At 35.4% G+C, this 19,099-nt stretch overlaps 1 protein-coding gene across 16 annotated transcripts in view; it reads right to left on the bottom strand.

Annotated features, from left to right (window-relative positions):
* Window positions 1-19,099, bottom strand: part of PPP1R9A (protein phosphatase 1 regulatory subunit 9A) — a 258,086-nt gene that overhangs the window by 52,500 nt on the left and 186,487 nt on the right. For all 16 annotated transcript variants that reach the window (XM_036230364.1, XM_036230363.1, XM_016160841.2 and 13 more), the window contains 3 exons: window positions 16,435-16,590; window positions 3,027-3,080; window positions 269-498 (listed from right to left, as the gene is read on the bottom strand). In XM_036230364.1, coding sequence (XP_036086257.1) covers window positions 269-498; window positions 3,027-3,080; window positions 16,435-16,590 — 440 coding nt within the window. The remainder of the gene's footprint in view (window positions 1-268; window positions 499-3,026; window positions 3,081-16,434; window positions 16,591-19,099) is intronic.

Below are 19,099 nucleotides of genomic sequence, written 5' to 3'. Positions count from 1 at the left end.
TTAACAGTTACTATCAATGATTAACTATCAAAAAAAAATTCATGAGGTGACTGGTAACCAAAAAAAGGTAAAATAAACACCATATAATCTCCTATAAAAAATGACAGAATGATTTCCAAAACTTAATGCCTATTTTTGCTTTAACTATGCTTTGTAGAGAGATACCTCTGAGGCCATCTTTTCTATCCCACTAGATATTACCAAATTACTGAATATAAACCTTCTTTAAACGCACACAACTCTTCTTTAGTTATTAGAAGCTGCTTACTTTTGTTGAAAATCCTTGATCAATTTCTTTGCCTTGTTGTATTTCTTTTCCAAGGCCTGATACTGGCTTTGAGTCTCTTTGAGGTGTTCATTGACTGTGTGGCATAACGTTTGTGCCTCGATCCAGTAGCTCTCCAACTTCAACATTCTTTCTTTATTCTCTTCTATATTCTGTTGGAGTTGGTTTTTTTCTAGTTCCCACCTCACTTTCTCATTTTCTGCTGCTTGCAGCTAGACAAAGAAAATGTCAAGGCAAAGATAATCTAGGTACTTCTGTAGCAAAAATCTCTTATATTATGATAGCATGTTTTGGATTAAATTCAATTGTTACATATACTCAATCACTAAACAACACGAGATGAGAAGAGTAAGTTATTATTTTCATTATTTCATAGATTATAAAATGGAAGTCTTGAAAAGTGAATTGTTTTGTCCAAGGTCACACACATGATGAACAATAAAACATGGGTTTGATTCCAACTCTCATGATCTTTCCATCACACTGCATGGTATGAAATTCTCTGAGCAGTAAACAACATTTGAGAGTTTGATTCTGACCAATGATTTTCAATATGCTTTCTTTCAGGGTTTTTTGTTTTTGTTTTGTTTTGTTTTTACATATAATTATATGTAACTAAATTAACTAAAGAGGGAGAAGAGAGGTAAACTGAGAAGAAGAGAGGGGCAGAAGCACTGTGTGGCCTTCTAGTTATGAAGGGGACTCTGGAGTCATTCAGTTGAGATTTGAACCCCAGCTCTGCCACTACAGGCAAGTAACTGAAGTTTTCTAACAGCAGTGTGCTTGGAACAGCCCCTTGGGCATAATAATATGATAAATGTTAGTTATTTTTAGTTTTTATCTTTTTTGATGATATTATTACATCTTTTATTTCAATTGACATGCATAGTCTGTAGCTCATTATTTTGCTGCACTGTTCTGATGCTTATAAACCCCAATCTTCATAAAATTATAACGACTTTAAATAAAAATATAAATTATTGATAAATTAATTTAAATCTCTTCAATGGAATGAAAAGGCAGCTACTTGTGGTTTCTGCTTCTAGAGACTCTTAGGAATAGATAGTATACTAGCCTAATACCCTCATTTCTGTAGAAACTCAAGGCTGATTGAGCCTTTAGGCAATGGGTCAAAGGTCATTATTCAGACTGTCTGATCTTTAAATTAGTGCTTCATCTATTTCACATGCCCCCTTTAAAGTTCTAAAGGATGCAGTCATTATAAGCTATCAATTTTCAAAATCTAAGATATTCCAAAATCACAGAGCATTCAGCAAATGAAAAAAAATATGTGTTTTATGTATATTTTAAACCACATACATTGGCAAAACAGATTGCAAAGTAAAAAAGTAGTCAAAAACATTTCAAAATTAATAATTCTGTTACCACTATGGATATAGAGTCATAGTAAAGTAAGCTATTCTATGGATATTATCTGCTACAACAGTAATGAGAAAAATATAAAATATTAATTTCTAGAATTTTCTAAATTAAATGTTTAGTCTAAAACATAAGCTTTGTTAAAGAACTTGAAATCAAATGGGAATCTTTTTCCCTGATTGTAACCAACAATTTTTAAAAGTCTTCGATTCTTCCATTCTAAGCCAAGGAACAAAAGCAATTTAAAACAGGACTGGTTTGGACTGGTTTTTCCTGCATCTTTTATTAAGCAGTGTTCTGTGCTCGAAGTTGTTTATTTACCAACCACTACTAATTTAAAAATTATTATTCACAGAGCTTGGCTGACATCATGAATGATGTATAGACATGTTTTGACTAAAGAGCTACAGAGTTATTAGCTGGGAATACCATTTAACCAAAATAGCCTTGCTAATTCATCTCCATTTAAAACACATGGAAAAAGCAAAACAAATGTTCAATGTGAACAGGAAAACAGATCGTAGTGGTGGGGGAGGGATAATGTCTTCATTTTTAAAAGACAACAAAAACAATAAAGAATATTGTTTTAAAAGTAATTCGAAAGACCTTTTTAAATCTCTGAAATTACATATTCGATAAAACTAAACACAATTATAGGAATTTACCAGTACCTACAATAAAAATGCCCTTTGAATCTTGCATTATATTATATATGAACTAAAAATGTACACACCCTTTCATCATGACCTATTTTTTTCCACAAATTTCAATAATGTGAACTAAACAACTAAAAATTTCCAATAGCATCTGGTACCTAAGAGCAATTATTCACATATCATATTAAATTTTACAGCTTTTGATTATTAGCAATTGGAAATATTTTCTATAAAAATAATGTTCTATGTTAGAATATAGTTCCTGATGAATAAGGTAAAAATAAATTATTAAACTCATTCAAAATAAGATAAACAAAGAGAAAGAGATACAGTATAGTAGCTTGTGCTTAAGGAATTAGTGGTCAAAACAGAATTTGGATGCTTGAACCATTAAACATGGTTTTGTTTTGTTTTGTTTTGCTTTGTTTTTTGAGGAAAACTCAGAGGGAATCGCATAAATATAAATATGTATTTTTAAAATATTGTGCTATTTTCACTGAGGGGAATGGTGGTGCTTACCTCCCGGGGGTAACATGCTCTCACTGGCAGGTTTGTCTATGTGTCTAACAGTGGAAATGAATCTCTCACATCTGTATTCTTTGAAATGCACGGGAACAAATCTTTTAGTCTTAGGGTTGAATTTTTCATAGCATTCGAAGCTTAAAAAGTATAATTTCAAACACCATATATTGATTGGTGCTTACCTTGGTCTTCAATTTTTGAATCTCTGCTTCTGTAACTGCATGTTTGATTTGCAACTGAAAATTGAAAAGAAAAAATTCTGAACTAAGAAAGTGTATCTATATTTTTAAAGCCTTAGTAACTAGAATAATATCACATTACATAGCAGAAGGCCTAGAAAAGTGCTGCAATGCAGCAGGTTGTAAATTAAAATGTCTAGGGTGTACAATGACTCACTAGGTGTAAACTGATTAAACACAGGGTTTATGGCCTACACTCCCTAACATCAGATTAGGTTATAAATTTAATTGCTCAGGGACCAAAGAGAAGAAAACACATTTCCTTGCCCCCTTAGCAGCTCTTTTCCTTTATGATCTGAGGGAGAGTCAAGGAATTGTTTGTTTCCTTGCAGTCTTGTGGAATGAGCAGCTTCAGCAGGCAAAACGGCCAGTGGCCCTGTGAAGATTCGATTCCAGACCTGGAAGGGAGGTGGCGCTATGGTACCGCGAGTCACGCGCACGCTACGCTGAGCAGCTCTTTACAGCTCCGGCTGCTGCTGCAAAGGGAGACAAGGATGATGCAGTTCCACAGCGAAATCTGTGTTTATTTTATTTTTAATTGCAGGAGAGGTAAAGATCTACATTTCTGTCCTCCAAAGTATCTACTCCTATTGAGGACGTTGACCCCAAAAAGCTTCAGCTATAGTTCATTAGCCTGAGAGCCCCCATTTATATTTATTTTGCATCCCCCCTCCCCGCCACTTTGCTGTTTTTGTTTTTGTTTTCTGTAAAGGAAGAAGGACAAAATATTCAGTTCCTTAAGGGATGAATAAATACACCAGCATTTACAGAAAACAATTTATGGCTTGACAATCTCTTCTCTGAAATCCTCAGGGCCAGATGTTTTTGGAATTGAGAATTCTTCCAATTTCAGAAAGGTAGTAAGATGCATTTTTCATAAATTGAGTATACCCACGGCGGGGCCTATGGAGACAGTCTGTAATCAAACACATGAATATTTCTGCCACCAAACATATACCCCCACTAAGTGAGGTGTATAAAGACTGTAAATAGCGTCCTTTCAGTTTCGGTTAGGTTTTACCCCAAAATGAGTTTGCCACAAAATTACTTTAAAAATCTGTTTTCAGACCATTTTAGATTTAGAATTATACAAGAGGGGCTGTGAATTCCTAATATTACTGTAATCAAATAAGTCTAAGGTCTTATCAGAAAAAAAGTGAGTTGGCCGACAGAAGGACAGAGACAGGAACCTTCAGAAATTACAACAGCTTGGAAGCCTCGGCTCTCACTTTGGTTGGTAACCTGCATTTCCTTGGTTTTTACCTGGCTAGTAGGGGCACGTTGGAAGGATGAAGAGGGAAAGAAGTCAGAATCATGGACAGGTTTATTCAACACCCTTAGATGCTGATGAATAAAAGCCCAGAACATGAGGGCTCCCGAGCTTCTTGCAAAATGCTCCCTCCTTGATGCTTTCTGGGCTCCCATTGTGTTTAAGGTCCTGTCATCTACGAGGCTACAGCTCTGCTGCTGCTCACCGTTCTGAGGGGTGATCTTGAAACACTTTTCTTCCGTTCTCACTTTCAGAACTAGTCACTCCTGCAGTCTCGCTGATGTGACTCTTGCTCCTTTCACCCTCACTGGTTCCCAGGGGCCTCTGTGCTCTCACAGTCTCTAGTGAGGAAGCATCCTAGTCTGAATGAATCTTTTGGGACCTGACAATGCCAGGCAACCCAACCTGATATGCTCAAGTGCGGGCCCCACACTCAACACACAACTGCAGAATCACAAATCCTAACACTTCTGGACTCAATTGAGACTTGGAAAACCAGGACTCATAGCTGAAAACTGACCTGGTTGAGTTCTCCCAGTGAACTGCTATTAAAAACAGGACTTAGAACCTGGATCTTTTAGTTTCTAATCCAGAGCCATTTTCCTTAGAAAATAAAGACTAATTCAATAGGCATTCATTAAAGAGCTGCTATGGGCAAAATGCTCTGAAGATAACTCTTCTTCTAACAAATATTAGTGATAATCTACTCCACCAATATAAACTAAAAAATGAAAAATGGCAAAAGTACTTAGATATTAGACATGATATATTATTTCTATATAAAATAAATATATACATGCGCGCACACACACACACACACACACACACAACTATAAGGACTTATTTTCCATGGAGACCTTGTACTTCGGTGGGAACACACTTGAGCACCCAGCAAATCCATGTGTCTAGGTGAGTTTGAAGTATCTGAAATTGTTATTGACAAGGAGATCCACTCCTTGTTCCTTCTATTATGTGTCCAGTGTGAAGAGTACAGCAGGTCCTCGAATAATGTCCATTTCATTCAACATTGTTTCATTATAATGATGAGATGCCCTAGGAACTTAACTCGTGGTTATAACAATTAGCCTGTTGTAAAATTGTTTTGTTAATCATTTCACCATACTTCCAAGGACCTACTGAGGATGTTAAATGAGACTTAACTGTAGTTAAATCAGACTGCTTGAATTCATCTCAGGTCTATCATCTACTAGCTATATGATTTTGGAAAATTACTGAAGCTCTTTTACCTTCATTTTCCTCACCTGTAAAATACAATTCCTCATGGGTTATAACCTGCCTTATCCTAAGATTAAATGAGATAACCCGTGAAAAGCTTGTAGCACAGTGGCTCACATAGAATCAGCCCTCTATAAAGTTAGCCGAGGTTAAGAAAGAATGATCAGAAGGACTCAAATATGATTACCCCGACTCTACTTCTTAGTTGAAAGTGCTAAATGCTGTAAAATGTTACGTCTGAAATAAACTGAATGCCTCTGGTTCTATTTGAAGAGTTGCAAGAAATCGAAAGAGAAGTTTTTATGATGAACTCTGCAACTATGAGGAAGTTCCGGATTTTATTTTCTCAGTGCTTAACTCCCTGTAGAGTAACAAAGTATATAGCAGGCAACTTGTTGAGACTGGATTTTCTTTGCTTAATCGCTGTGGCCTCTAGCAAGCTGCTTCTCAGGGCCCACATGAAAAATGAGAGGGCTAGATGGGACGAAGCCAAGGCCCTTGCCAGTACTACAGGTCTGTCATTTACGAAATGAAGAGCCTACAGATGGTTATCATGGTTACAGAGTCTAGAAATTCTTGCCCCAAGCCAGCATTTTCATTCCTATGAATGCAATCACTAGATTAATTCACTGATGTGTGGGACAAACCCAGGTAAAGCTATGCAACAGCCAGGTCGGTCTTCGGTTATCCCGCCCTCACCAAAATGGGGAACAGAAGAGAGCTGAACTCAGCAGTACGGCGAGAATGCTGACAAAAAGCCTAGAGTGTCACTAAGCACAGCCAAATTCTTAGACACAGGAAAGCAGAATAAAGTGTGTAAATTCAGACATGATTCAGAAGGTGGACAAAAGTTTTAGTGCAAAGTTTTCTTAGTACTCATAAGGCCTTAAATTATAGATGTTATTTTAATCCTGTATGCACATTATAAGAATTTCTACAAATCCTTCATTATTAACAGAAAAAGCATCAAAAATAAACGAATCAAACTCTTTTCATTTTGGAGAGGAAAACACTATGTTTTATTAGTAGCTTAAGTTGCAGAGCTAACAAGCATCAAAGCCAGGTTTTACAAATTTCAGCCCAGGGTTCTTTCCATTAATGCTAAATTTCTTACATTTGTAGGACACTTTATCTTTTTTTTTTTTTTTTTTATCACCTTTTTCACTGCAAGCAAATCTGTGAGGGGAGCAGGTCACTTGATGTTAACCTCGCTGGCCACATGGGGAAAGAGGCTCAGAAGTTACGTGGCTTCTTCCGGTTCCAGGTTGTAGTTTGGAAATTAGCCCAGGTCTGGTTCCCTCTGTTTCTGCCTTCACCATGAACCTAATCTGAACCAGCTTTGGGATACATTTTTCACTTAAACCTCACAAAAACCCTGGGGCATGTGTCACCATTGTCACCACCCGGAAGAGAAAGTATTAGTCTGGCCATGGATCGCTTCTGGCAGTCTCTGGGATTCTGACACCAAATACAAAGTGGTGCTCAATCCGCTGCTGTTATTATTTGCGGAGTTTAGGAAAAAATACATCATTCATTATTCATCCAGCATTTATTGAATGGCAGTATGTGCCAGGTGCTATGCTAGTCAGTCACTGAGGATACAAGAATGTGACACAGAACCTACCTTCAAAACACTACAGGGAGATTAATAAATACCACCTCCCGAGAGAAGTTCCCAGACCTCCCTGAGTGAAACTCCAGAGAGAACCCACTCACAGACGGCCTGAATTGTCTTCTGTTCCTACATCCAGGTCAGATGACCTCTGACTTCGGCCTATTTGTCATATCTCCCAACTGTGGACCCCTCCTTCCAGGCTAAGGGGGCATGATGGGGCTGAGATACCTCTATTTCATGAGGAAGAGAAAACTGCTTTCCAAAGAGTTGAAGCGACTTGACAAGAGAAGTACATCTGGTAAAAGGTTAAGTTTTCTTATTTTAGAGCAGTTCTCCTTCCACATGTTCAATAACCTTTCCAAAGTTCAGGTGCGATAGTCTGCACATCACCCCGAGACTGGCATGCTGAGTGACTATGGGGGGAGCAGGTCAACAAGACTAGTTAATTGAAACAGAGCCTGCAATACCTGTTGGAACTTTGGGCTTCAGAGAATCTAGGACTAGAGAAAAGAACTGGGAAGGGAGGATATGAATAAAATCGCAGGTCACTGTGTTCAGCTTACAAGATGGATCTCTTTCATCTCTTCTGTCATCGTTAACATAAATGCCATAGAGATCCACCCCAGGACTACAGTACAAATAAACATATGCATTCCTACAGAGAATAGTAGCTCTCACATGACATTCTGCAGGTGAATCTGCTCAGCATATTTTCTGTTTATTACTTTCAAAAAGATGAATATAGAACATGTGCTTCTATCACTGACTCGATATAATCCAAATATAACTGCACTAGAAATAGAAACATCCTTATACAGAAAATAAATAGTAAGATTGAACTTTTACACTCTCTTCACTTATCCTGTGCAAGCATGGAAAACATTTTTGTTAAAAAAGTGAAAAATATGACCTTTGCAGGAATGATTTTAAGAGAGCTCGAGTATTAGAGATTTTACAATCAGATAAGAGCAACATTGTCTGCTCTTACATGATTGCTGATATTTGCATAGAACTTTATAAAGTGATTTCAGCATTGGAATCAGAATTTTTACAACTACCTTTGTGATTATTTGAAGTCTATCATGCCTAAAACAGTGTACACTGCACAAAAGAAGGAATCGGAGCTGTTTTTGCCTACACTTTGGTGCTGTTAAAATGAAGTAATGCCATCGTTCTTCTTAATTTCTGCTCAAAGCTTTATATTGGCACATATCTTTATATTAACAAAAGTGGTTTTTGTTTTATTTTCAGGGCATAACTTATGCAAAATTAGCTGAAACCAGCTGCTTGAATATCATAATCTAATCTGAATGACACCGCTAATTGCCACATATGTAGTGTAGGGTGAGACAGTCCAACAAGGTCACCCTCTAAGTAGGTATTCATCAACTGATGATTAATGATGAAGGTGCCGGATGCGGGTGACAGCCTATAATTACAGTTCCTTTTTAAATAAATATCTGTTTACTGCTAAGGAGGCAATATTTTATAGCTTCTCTACATGTTAATGGAAAGTGCCATAAACTTTATTTTATTATCTTAATGCATTTATATCTTTTCTTAGATTATTTTTTGTAGATTCTCTATAATTTAAGTAAGTAAAATAATGCCATTTTTATACTTCATTTTTTCCTCTAGACAAATATAGAACTGTTTTTACAGGGTGCTAATACCCACGACTCCTAAGGAGGAGTGAACAGGAAACAGTGGATAGTTTAAATGGGACCTCGTCAGCAGTTTCTGATTTAGCCTCTTCCTCCTTCCCATGAAACTTCCAGTGAAATCACATTGAAATAAGAAAAACTCACAACCAAGTGGACGCTAAAACTTCAAACGATTGTTATTAGAACGTGAAAGAGTCATGAAGTTGGATTAAGAAAAACCTCTCCACGCTTCAGTCCAGAATGAGGGGGATTCTTGGTGCCACCTCACCAGCCAGTCGCCTAAGAGCAAGAGTCTGCCCTATGTGACAAAGTCAGCCAGCCTGAACTGTCCTTCCCAGGGACTGTCCTCAAACCAGCTTCTCTTACTCCCTCAGTACTCCACATTCAAACAGGAAGCAACTACTAGAACAGAATAAGAAAGGAGGGAGATGGCTGATTGATGGTGCCACATTGCATATTTTTAGCCGCAGACCTCGGAACTAGAGCAACATAGTCAGGGGTGAGCATAGTAAGTGCTTTGATAGACAGCAGAAAATAATCTTCTTCTTGTTGTTGTTTTCCCTTTAACTAGAAAACTGAGTGGTAAGATTTGGAAATCTTTCACCTTAGTACAGAGAACTACACTAGATTATGGTCTGCCAGAAAATAGCTGCCAGGGGCACAGAGATATGTCCTCCTGATGTGGGTCTGAAAATAGTATTCATGATCACTAATGTGGATAATTACAGACTAACATCGAATACCAAGGATTTTTGTCTCGTTTCAAGATAAGTAAAAATGGAAAAGGCATCTGATACCTTTAGATCAAGCTAAAAAAAATATCGACTTGAAAACTCAAATAAGTAAACCTGTAAAAATGATGTCATCTGTAAGTTAAAAGAAATCTTAAAGTAACCTTATGAAATACCAGGATGAAGAGGAAGTGAAAAAGCATGAGGATTGAACGGAAAGTAAGAAAATTAAAAATTTAATAAGAGAATTAAGTCATGTTAGAGGAGCTAAAGGTCATAAATGAATTTGAAGTTAATAGCATATTTAATGCTATCAAAAATGGAGTCTCTGATATGAGTAAATATTTGAGAACAATCTCAGACAAAAAAGAAAACAGAAAATACAAGGCTAAAATAATACAAGCATTCAGATGCCTGGCCGGCATTAGACTTCTCCTTTATAATATATAATGTTAGCCTGAAACAATGAAGCTTGCCTTAATACATTTTCAGGAAAAAAAGGTTGGGAATGAAAATATTAAACCCAGCTAATTATCATTACGGTGATGATAAACAGAGCGTCCCATTTGCAGGTCAAGAAACTCATAAAAACTATATCCTACACGAGCACTTAATAAATTACTCTATGGTACATTCTGAGAAATAAGGAAAGATCCAGAACTTAAGAATTAATTAGAAAATTCTGGTGTAAAAGGAATAATAGGTGAAACTGAGTAAACCGAGAGTATACCTCTATGTCGTACAAATTATTACAAAGCTAACTGAAAACATGTTTTAAAAAATGTGCCGAATTTTAACAAAAATCTTGTCTTAGAAAATAAAGTTGTATCAAAAACTTCTATGTGAAACATTTAAATGGTATTGTTTTGTTCTTAATTTTGAAAGTTACAGAAACAAGAGAATACTTGTTAAAAACATGAAAAACTTTCAAGAGACAGAACACAGATGTTTCTAAATATTTGGGGGGAGGAATGAAGATCTGAAGCAGGAAAACATCACCAACTAGCAATGGGAGTTGACAATCTAATTAATCTTCGTCTTCCATACGTGGCCAGGGTAAGCCTATATCTGCGGTAAGTCAGGGAGCAAGCAATCTACTCTATTGCCCTGAGGTTTGGATATCTTGGCCACTAACTTACACTTCGGTGCACTATGATAAAGCAGCAGCACCAGAATCATGGCGAATTAACATGAGGGCAGCCCTGATCCAGAGTTAGAAAGAATTATAGGTGAGTAGGAACTAATTATTTTGTGAAAGGCATGCATATATATATATATATATATATATATATATATATATATATATATATATTTAACTAAAACTCCTGAAATACCAAAAAACTGGAGAGGGGAGGAGAGACAGAAGAGGGTATGCTATAGCTATTATTTTGTGAAATGGTAAAGACATAGCTATAGATCTGTTTTGTATATCGCTAGGTGAAAATAACTTCAGGCAGAGTCAGAGTTACTTAGCGGTAATCTCTAAGAAGAAACAGAATATAACTTAACTTTTAAGCAACTGATGAAAATTAGATGTATCTAATGACAAGTAGGTGAAAAGACACAGAAAAAACAAGAAGGTGGCATGGAAATGGTAAAATATAAAATAAGTCAGTAGATATAAATTCTAATATCAAAGTGATTAATGCAAATAAGTTAAACTCACCAATTAACTAGCAAAGACTCCCAGGGTAGTATAAAAGTAAGATTTAGGGAAAGGTTGACTAAAGGGCACACATTTGAATGAAAGAATATGGAATAGCTAAGAGAAAGAGAGAAAAATCAGATGCTATGAAGCAAATATGAAGCAAAAGAAATTTTTACTATCAGACATAATAGAGATTGGAGTAAATATATCATAAGAGACAAGAGAGATGTTACAATGAATCAAGAAGTTGTAACAATCCTGAATATATATGCAGCTAACAACAAAGATTTAAAACATATAAAACTACAACTGTTAGAATTATAGGAAAAAAAACAGTAGCTTGTGATTTTAAAATACGCTATTCAGAATGAGAAGATAAGAAGATAAAACCTAAGCCATGCTTATTAAGAAATGTGTTTGTTTTATTTATCTTATTTATATAAATGAAAAAAACATATAAATTTCATACCTGAACACAGCATATGTGTGCTTTTTGCATACATGAGGAATACTTAAACAAAACTGTTTATGAATTAAGCTGCAAAAGAAGTCTCAAAAATTCTAAACAGCTATCATATGAAATATCTTTGCTGACCACAGTGTGATAAAATTAGAACCCAACAACCAAAGGATAGCAAAATCAAGTTCCCTATGTCTAGAAAGTAAAATATACCACTAAATAATTTTCGGGTTAAAGAGGAAATCCCTTGTCATGTTGAAGAGAAAATAGATCTAAGTGACAATGGCATTATTAATGTAAAAAAAAAAAAGTGACATTTAGCTAAAGCAATATTCAAAACTTTAAATATACTTACAGACTGCAAGAGTTATCAAAAATAAATGTCATATGCACAACTGATTAATATGAATAAAGAAGGATGAAAAGTGAAGATATTGGTAGGAAATAAGTGTTTTTAATTAAAAAATAGGAATATAAAAATATTGCAGACAAAATTCTAGAAAAACAACTAAAATAAAAATATTAAAAGAAATGAAAGCATAAAGAGTATTAATTATAGATATGAAAGATTTCAGCATTTAAAAATTATATTATAAAAATATAAGTTAATAAATATGAATGCCTAGAGGAAATATATGAATCCTTGAGAAGTGCAAAAATATCACAATTGGCCCAAGAAAAACTTAAAAACTTGAATAGAATAATATCTGTTATAAAAGGTATCAAAAATCTTCCTCCACAAAGGCACAGATGGTTTTAAAGCAGAGTAATAACAAATTTTCAGGGAACAGTAATTTCTACCTTATGCAAGTCATTAAGTCTCTCTTAGTAAAGTCATTTCTGAAAATAGAAAAATAAAGAAACCTTAACTTAAATCAAAGCTAACATAACTTTTGTGGCAGCTTTTGATTAATATCCTCTAGTCGAGATTTCTGTTACTCATAGGTGGGTGCTTATGTAACTAATAGAGGGGACTATGAAATTTAAAAGTCAGAAAAAAAAGATGAATTAAACATATATATTCCATAAGCTTTGATTAAAAGAACGTGATAAAATCTGCTACATTTCTACAAGTTAATTTATTAGCTTAATGTAATTACAATAAAAATTACAAAGATGTTCTTTCAAAGAAATTAATAAAGTGATTCATATGTTTTCCTGAAAAAGTTTAAAAGTAAAAGAATTTCTGAAGATCTGATAGATCTGATTTATTCCATCAATGTTTAATATATATTCTAATAGTATTTCTGCAAAGAATAAGAAAACGGAACAGAATATGAAGACCAAAAGCAGTACAGAGTGTAGGCATACTGATTCTGTAGCTAATAATGCTGGCCCTCCAACCAGGGGGAAATGAGTAAAGAAGCATTTAATAAAAGTGCTAGCCATCTTGTCAACTATTTGGAAAAATTAAATTAAGATACTTATCTTGTATTATACAACACATTTCAGTATATGCTTGATAACATTCATTCACCAAATATTTAGCCAGTAACTCTATGTTGAGGACCGCGTAAAGACTGAGGATACAAGAGTGAGCAAAAACAGAGGACTGTGGAGTCTATGAGGAAGGCACGTAACAGGCCAAAAGCAGGACTCATTGAGATGTCAGTGTGAAGTGCTGTACCCTAATAGTACAACATGTACTTTTGCTTGAAATAATGTAATTAAGAGAACCTTCCATAATATTAGACTTTGTACAGACTCCAATACAACATGAATATCCACTCTACTTCACGTTTTGTGCATGATCTTATGAAAACTATTTGGTGCTACACAGTATTTGGGTACTATGTTAATCACATAAATTTAAAACTGTGAGAGTGGTACTGTACCAGATACAGTTACTTTGTAAGGATGCCACACAGGTGATACTCAGTGGCAATCCCCTGAATATATGTTAAATATAAAACAAAAGAAAATCAACGAATTATAAGTGAAATGATGTGATATCTGTCTGTTCTTGAAAACCAAAATTAAAAGAAAACTACAGATTTGGTTACTCAGGCTAAAAATAAATTGGTCATGTTATACCGAATGGGTCCCAATAATGCAGCTGAACTACACAAAGGTCAGCAGCCATTTTCTGGAAAAGGGCAGATAGCAAATAATTTAGAATTTGCAGGCCATACGGTCTCTGTACATCTACTCAACTTTGCTGTTATAGCATGAAAGCAGCCACAAATATTAAATAGATGTCCGTGGATATGTTTGAGTAATACTTTATTTACCAAAAAAAAAAAAAAAAAAAAAAGGCAGTGGGCTAGATCTGGCCAGTGGGTCACAGTTGGCTGATTCTTGGTCTGAATCACACAGTTGTCCATTAGAAACAATATTTATGAACACTGAGTCCTTGGCTCAATTCAGAAAACGAAGGATGTAACCTACCATATACTATTTCTGCTTTTTAGGCTCTTTAGCTTCCATAAAAGAATGTGGACCCTACTTCCTATTCAATTATCTTCCAAAGAGTAGAGGCCACAGTCACTCATCTGACAACATGGAAGAGCTACACCACAGGCTTTTGTCAGGGTACAATACCTTGACCTCACTGCCTCAAAGTTGGATTGAGAGTTACAACATTCAAGGAAGATTTCTTCAAAAACAAAGTCCATCCACTCTTTTTGATAATCTATATTATTGGGCCACAATGGATCCATGGAGAAACAGGTACCTAGATGATACTTCTTCCTTTCACTCAGCCACTTCCTACAGAAGAACTTTCTTTTTCTGTAGTGCTCTTTGGTTTAAAGATATCAGTTAATTTAGAAAGCCTTTATCAGAAATGGTCATAAGGTAGCCGTCGCTACCCCTACTATAAGGAGAATTCTGAGTTCTCTGATCATTACACAATATTGTACTTCATTGTCACTGAGAGATTCACATCTAATTTTGAACTGAGAACAGTCATAGATCACCTAAAAAACCCATGCGTTTTGCCTCAAGAACTCTGTGAACTATGTAAATGGAAATGGTTCGAGCTAATAATTATAGCTGAAAGAGGAAAAGACATTCTCAATACACAAATAACATTCTGTATCAACCAGAAAAGCCATTCCGGTGGCCGCTTGATATTTAATATCATACGTCCCCTAAATATTCATATTCTTTGACAATAATTCCAGTGTGAGGAATTATCCTCAAGACAAGTACACAGATATTTATTACAGTATTACTTTTAATAATAATTTTTAAAAGACCTGGAAATGAAGAAAATGTTCTAAAACAAGGAATTAAGAAGTTAAGTCATTAAATATCCATAAAATGAAACAGCGAAGAAGCATCACTTTTGGAAGAATAGTTGATGACATATGCGGAAATCCTAATTATACAAATTCAAGTATAAAGAGTAGGAATTCAACACAGTACACATTGTATAATCTCAAATACCACAATATTGGGATTATGAGTGCTTTGGTATTTATACAAATCTGTATTTTCTAAAACTTATAATAAGCTTAAGTTTTTTGTTTTGTTTTGTTTTTTAAATAAAAACTTAAAAAGCACATTTGCTTTGATACTGGTCTCACAAATACAAATTTGTCATATGGAATTAAAAAGGTAAGTCATTATATCAGGCACATTTAGGCATAAAATCAGAACATAAAATAGACCTACTTATGATACATCAAAATTAGAGATCATAAATAGAAATTATAAATAAAATTAGAAACTATAAATCTGCAATTATCAACCTTGTTTTTCATGTCCAGGACCATGTGTTTTACCAAGTCCCTAAAAGACTTGAAACCAAAGCCTCAGTGTTTCAGGGTTATTGTGGGGAGGCTGTAAATAATGAGGGGCTCATCTTCAACCATGGAGGATGTCTCCTGAAACAATGAAGAATAAATAAACTGCCTGGGGACCCGTTCAACCCTGTTTCTGTTTTACACGTTGGGGTTGGTGTTCTGGGCAGTTGTTTGTGTAGTCATGTGCATTTGCCTAAAAACCCATTCTTGGCTTTTTCTGACAGCTTCTGCCTCAGGAGCACTGACCTCTTTGGATTTCAAGACTGCATCTTGCAGACGCACCTGCCTAGGTGTGGCTAATGGGAGGCGTCAGCAGGATGAAAGAAGGGGCCAGGTATCTATCACCTTGTCCCCGGAATGTAGTTTTTAGCAGTGACTGCAAACTAGTAAAGCTGTGGATATCGAATGACCCTCCTTCAGAACAGGCAGTCTCTTTCCCTCTTAACCATTAAGCCAAAAGACAGTAACAGCTTCCTGTTATCCAGTCCCTGAGCATTTCGCCATCCCCTGGTAGTTCTATGAACTCTGTACAGACTTCTTTCTCTAAACTTTCTTCACTTAAACCATCTGGGTATGTCACTGATTCCTGTTGGGACCCTGTCTATTGAAGAAAAAAATAAGAAAACTCTTAGAAATCACTGCCTTAGAGGAAAGCTTATCAACCAAGTCCCAAAATTTCTATAAAATTAAAAAAATATAATCTGAACTTATCATGAAAACTGCACACTTAAAGTATAAGCCTGAAATTATGGAATAGAGAAGTTGTAAGCTGTCACGAAGACAACAAGCATTTAAATTAGACTGTGGAATGAGATCCACTTAAATATTACCTTGAAATTCAAGGAGATTTAAGTCAACCTATTTTGAAGGCTCTATTTTAAAAACTGATTATTCCGAATACTTTTTTCAAACAAAAACATGTACTTAATAATAAAATGGACAGATATAGAACACTATTTTTTCAGATCAGCAGCTTACCTCTTTGAACTTGTGACTGAGCTTGCTTGTGTCCAGGTCTGATGGGGAAAACATGTCCTCATTCTCAGGCAGCTCAAAGACTTCAATGGCCATGTCACTGCCGGGAAGAACAGGTCCTACCTCATCTTCCTCTTCATCTGTGGCATATTCTCCTGTCTGAAAGGAAGGCGATTTCAGAAATCCGGCTCTCTTTGCCTCAGATGGAGGTGGGTTATTTGAAAGTATTTTATAAAAGAGAAATAAAACATGTCACCAAATGGTAAAAGTGTAAGTAGGCTTTTAATTCAAGCATGCCTCATGCAGCCAATGTTATAAACACATGTTAGTTTAAAGATTCAAAGTGACATGTCTATGCCATGTGTAAGTGCATTTCTAAAAATCTAATAGCATCAGTAGCATCTTTAGTATAGCAACAAAAGTTGTTTTCAATCTAAATATTTGATGGCTTCATTAAATAAAATTATGTTGCTAAGGAAAATAATTCCCTTAAATTATCACCTGTGTGAATAAGTCACTCAATATTGGGACCAGAAAGGAAGGGGAGATCAAAAGATTCACGGAGTTGGAAGGCATCCTAATTAAGCCTTACAAAAGTTTAGTAGATTATTCACCTAAGCTTTTAGAGTTCAATCAGTTCCGTTTCGTTTAACTAATGTGGTAGTTAACTAGTAACCTAAAGGATAATCCAAAGGTTTCTAATTTATAGCCCGCACAGGTATCTTGCCTTACCTGCAGAGTACTTTGATAAATCTTAGTATTTTGTCAATGTTAAAACAAAAATCAAAAAAAAAAAAAAATTACATAAGATTCTAGATTTCCAGTTTTTCTTGAAGATCTGGCATTGTAGCATGATGACAACTGGCCACAGTCAGCAATGGTTGCCCCTTTCACATGGGTCACACACGTTTTAATACACCACGACTTCTGTAACTCCACACTGTTCTATGCTGTTAGCTTTTTTCCTTCATCATGCCCGCAGGCCTCTGTATCTTAGTTCATGACCCCTGGAATAAATGTTCTTCCTCGCCACTAACTTCTTTAACATTATTAGAAAACAGCTCTTCTGGCAACATGAGGCTACAAGACACTATTTCAAAATAACTGTTTGAGATCTATACCTTATGATATAATTTAAAGATAAATCACTGACTCATTTAATTCATCTTTGTCCCTTCAGGTAGTTATATCTAATACATAAAACAGATAGGAATTCATATCGCCTTTAAAAAACTTTCATAAACAGTGTGCTGAGTGATCTATTCCTTTGATTTAAAAGGCTTAGCACCTGACTGCTGCTTTTTCTTTTTGTTCTGGACTATGTTCTTTTTGCTAAGGCTGAAACTATTTCTTTTACTATGTTTGCACATGAAGAAATATGGTCATTAACCTCAATGTAATAATTCCTAATGTCTGGAAGACCATTATTGAATTACAATTCTGACTTCTCTTTTTCTAGTAAAACATCTATAGTCTCCTTGTATGTTTCATTCTCTGTAACAGTCTTTGTACCCGGACTCTGATTCTCTCCAAATTCTCTCAAATTGTAGAGCCCAGAGGTAGACACAATTTCTAGCAACGAATCTGAGGACCAATGACCATGATGAACAAACTGCCTTGGCATCTTTCAGACTCTGCTTCCCCACAAGAAGGCTATTATCACGAAGACTTTGACTTTGTGGCGTCTGTGCACAGAAGTAAGCTCAGAGCAGCGATTTTTCAAAACGGGTTAAATGTTAGTTAGAGTTTTTATTTTTTCCAAATAAAATCAAAGATTCTTTGATCAAAAGGGAAAGAGTTTGATGGCCTACATCTTGATCCTATATAGCTCCATAGTACCTGGAGGTCTAGGACTCTTTAGAAATGAGTCTAGAAAATGTCTGTACTATAAATACCATTCCAAGTGTCTTTTTGGCAGTGGTTGGGGAAGGCAGCTGAAAGATGGGGGCTGCTTGGTTCTAGATAACTTTCATTTGTTGGCAGAATTAGATCCTACAAAACTTAAAATAACTCTAATTCCAGATTTGGTAATAGGTACTTTGTAAATCCCAGTGATATTAATCAATAGGAAAGTAGCAAAGCTGATGAATGCACGATCTCAATATACCTTGGTGAAAGTTTTGATTTAAAGATATAAAACTAGGTGCTTGGTTTTAACCCTGTAATTGCAACTAGCAGCACAGCCACGTCTTTATTACAAAAGCCTAAACCAGGTATATACAATTTACTTCTATATCATCCATTTGATGAATACCATGAATGACTTAATAAAATCTTAAGCTAAATTTAAAGTCCAAGAGCAAGCTGGCACATTCTAAACGTTAAGAATTGAAATGGACAATTCAATTTTCTTTTGCCAGCTTGAAAACAGTTTCTTCTTTACTATGTGTAAGGCAAAGAATATAAATATGTGCCCAGAAGGGGGCCTGACATATATCACAAACTCACCAAAAAATTTTTAAAAGAATAAATCCAAGAATGCCAACTGCATTCACTTGGTAATATCTATAACCTCTTAAGGAGGTTTTCAGTAACATCAAGAAAATGCACTGCAAAGTTATTTGTTAAGGGGGCAGCATTTTGTCACATTTGTCTTATAACACTCTACACTAACTAACAGGATTAGGGTATACACGACACATGCAGTTCTTACCTCGAAGTACAGTTG

This window comes from Rousettus aegyptiacus, unplaced genomic scaffold (genome assembly GCF_014176215.1).
Source record: "Rousettus aegyptiacus isolate mRouAeg1 unplaced genomic scaffold, mRouAeg1.p scaffold_m13_p_13, whole genome shotgun sequence".
Lineage (NCBI taxonomy): Eukaryota > Metazoa > Chordata > Mammalia > Chiroptera > Pteropodidae > Rousettus > Rousettus aegyptiacus.
Note: the sequence above shows the minus strand (reverse complement) of the source record. Positions and strands in the feature narration are given on the sequence as shown.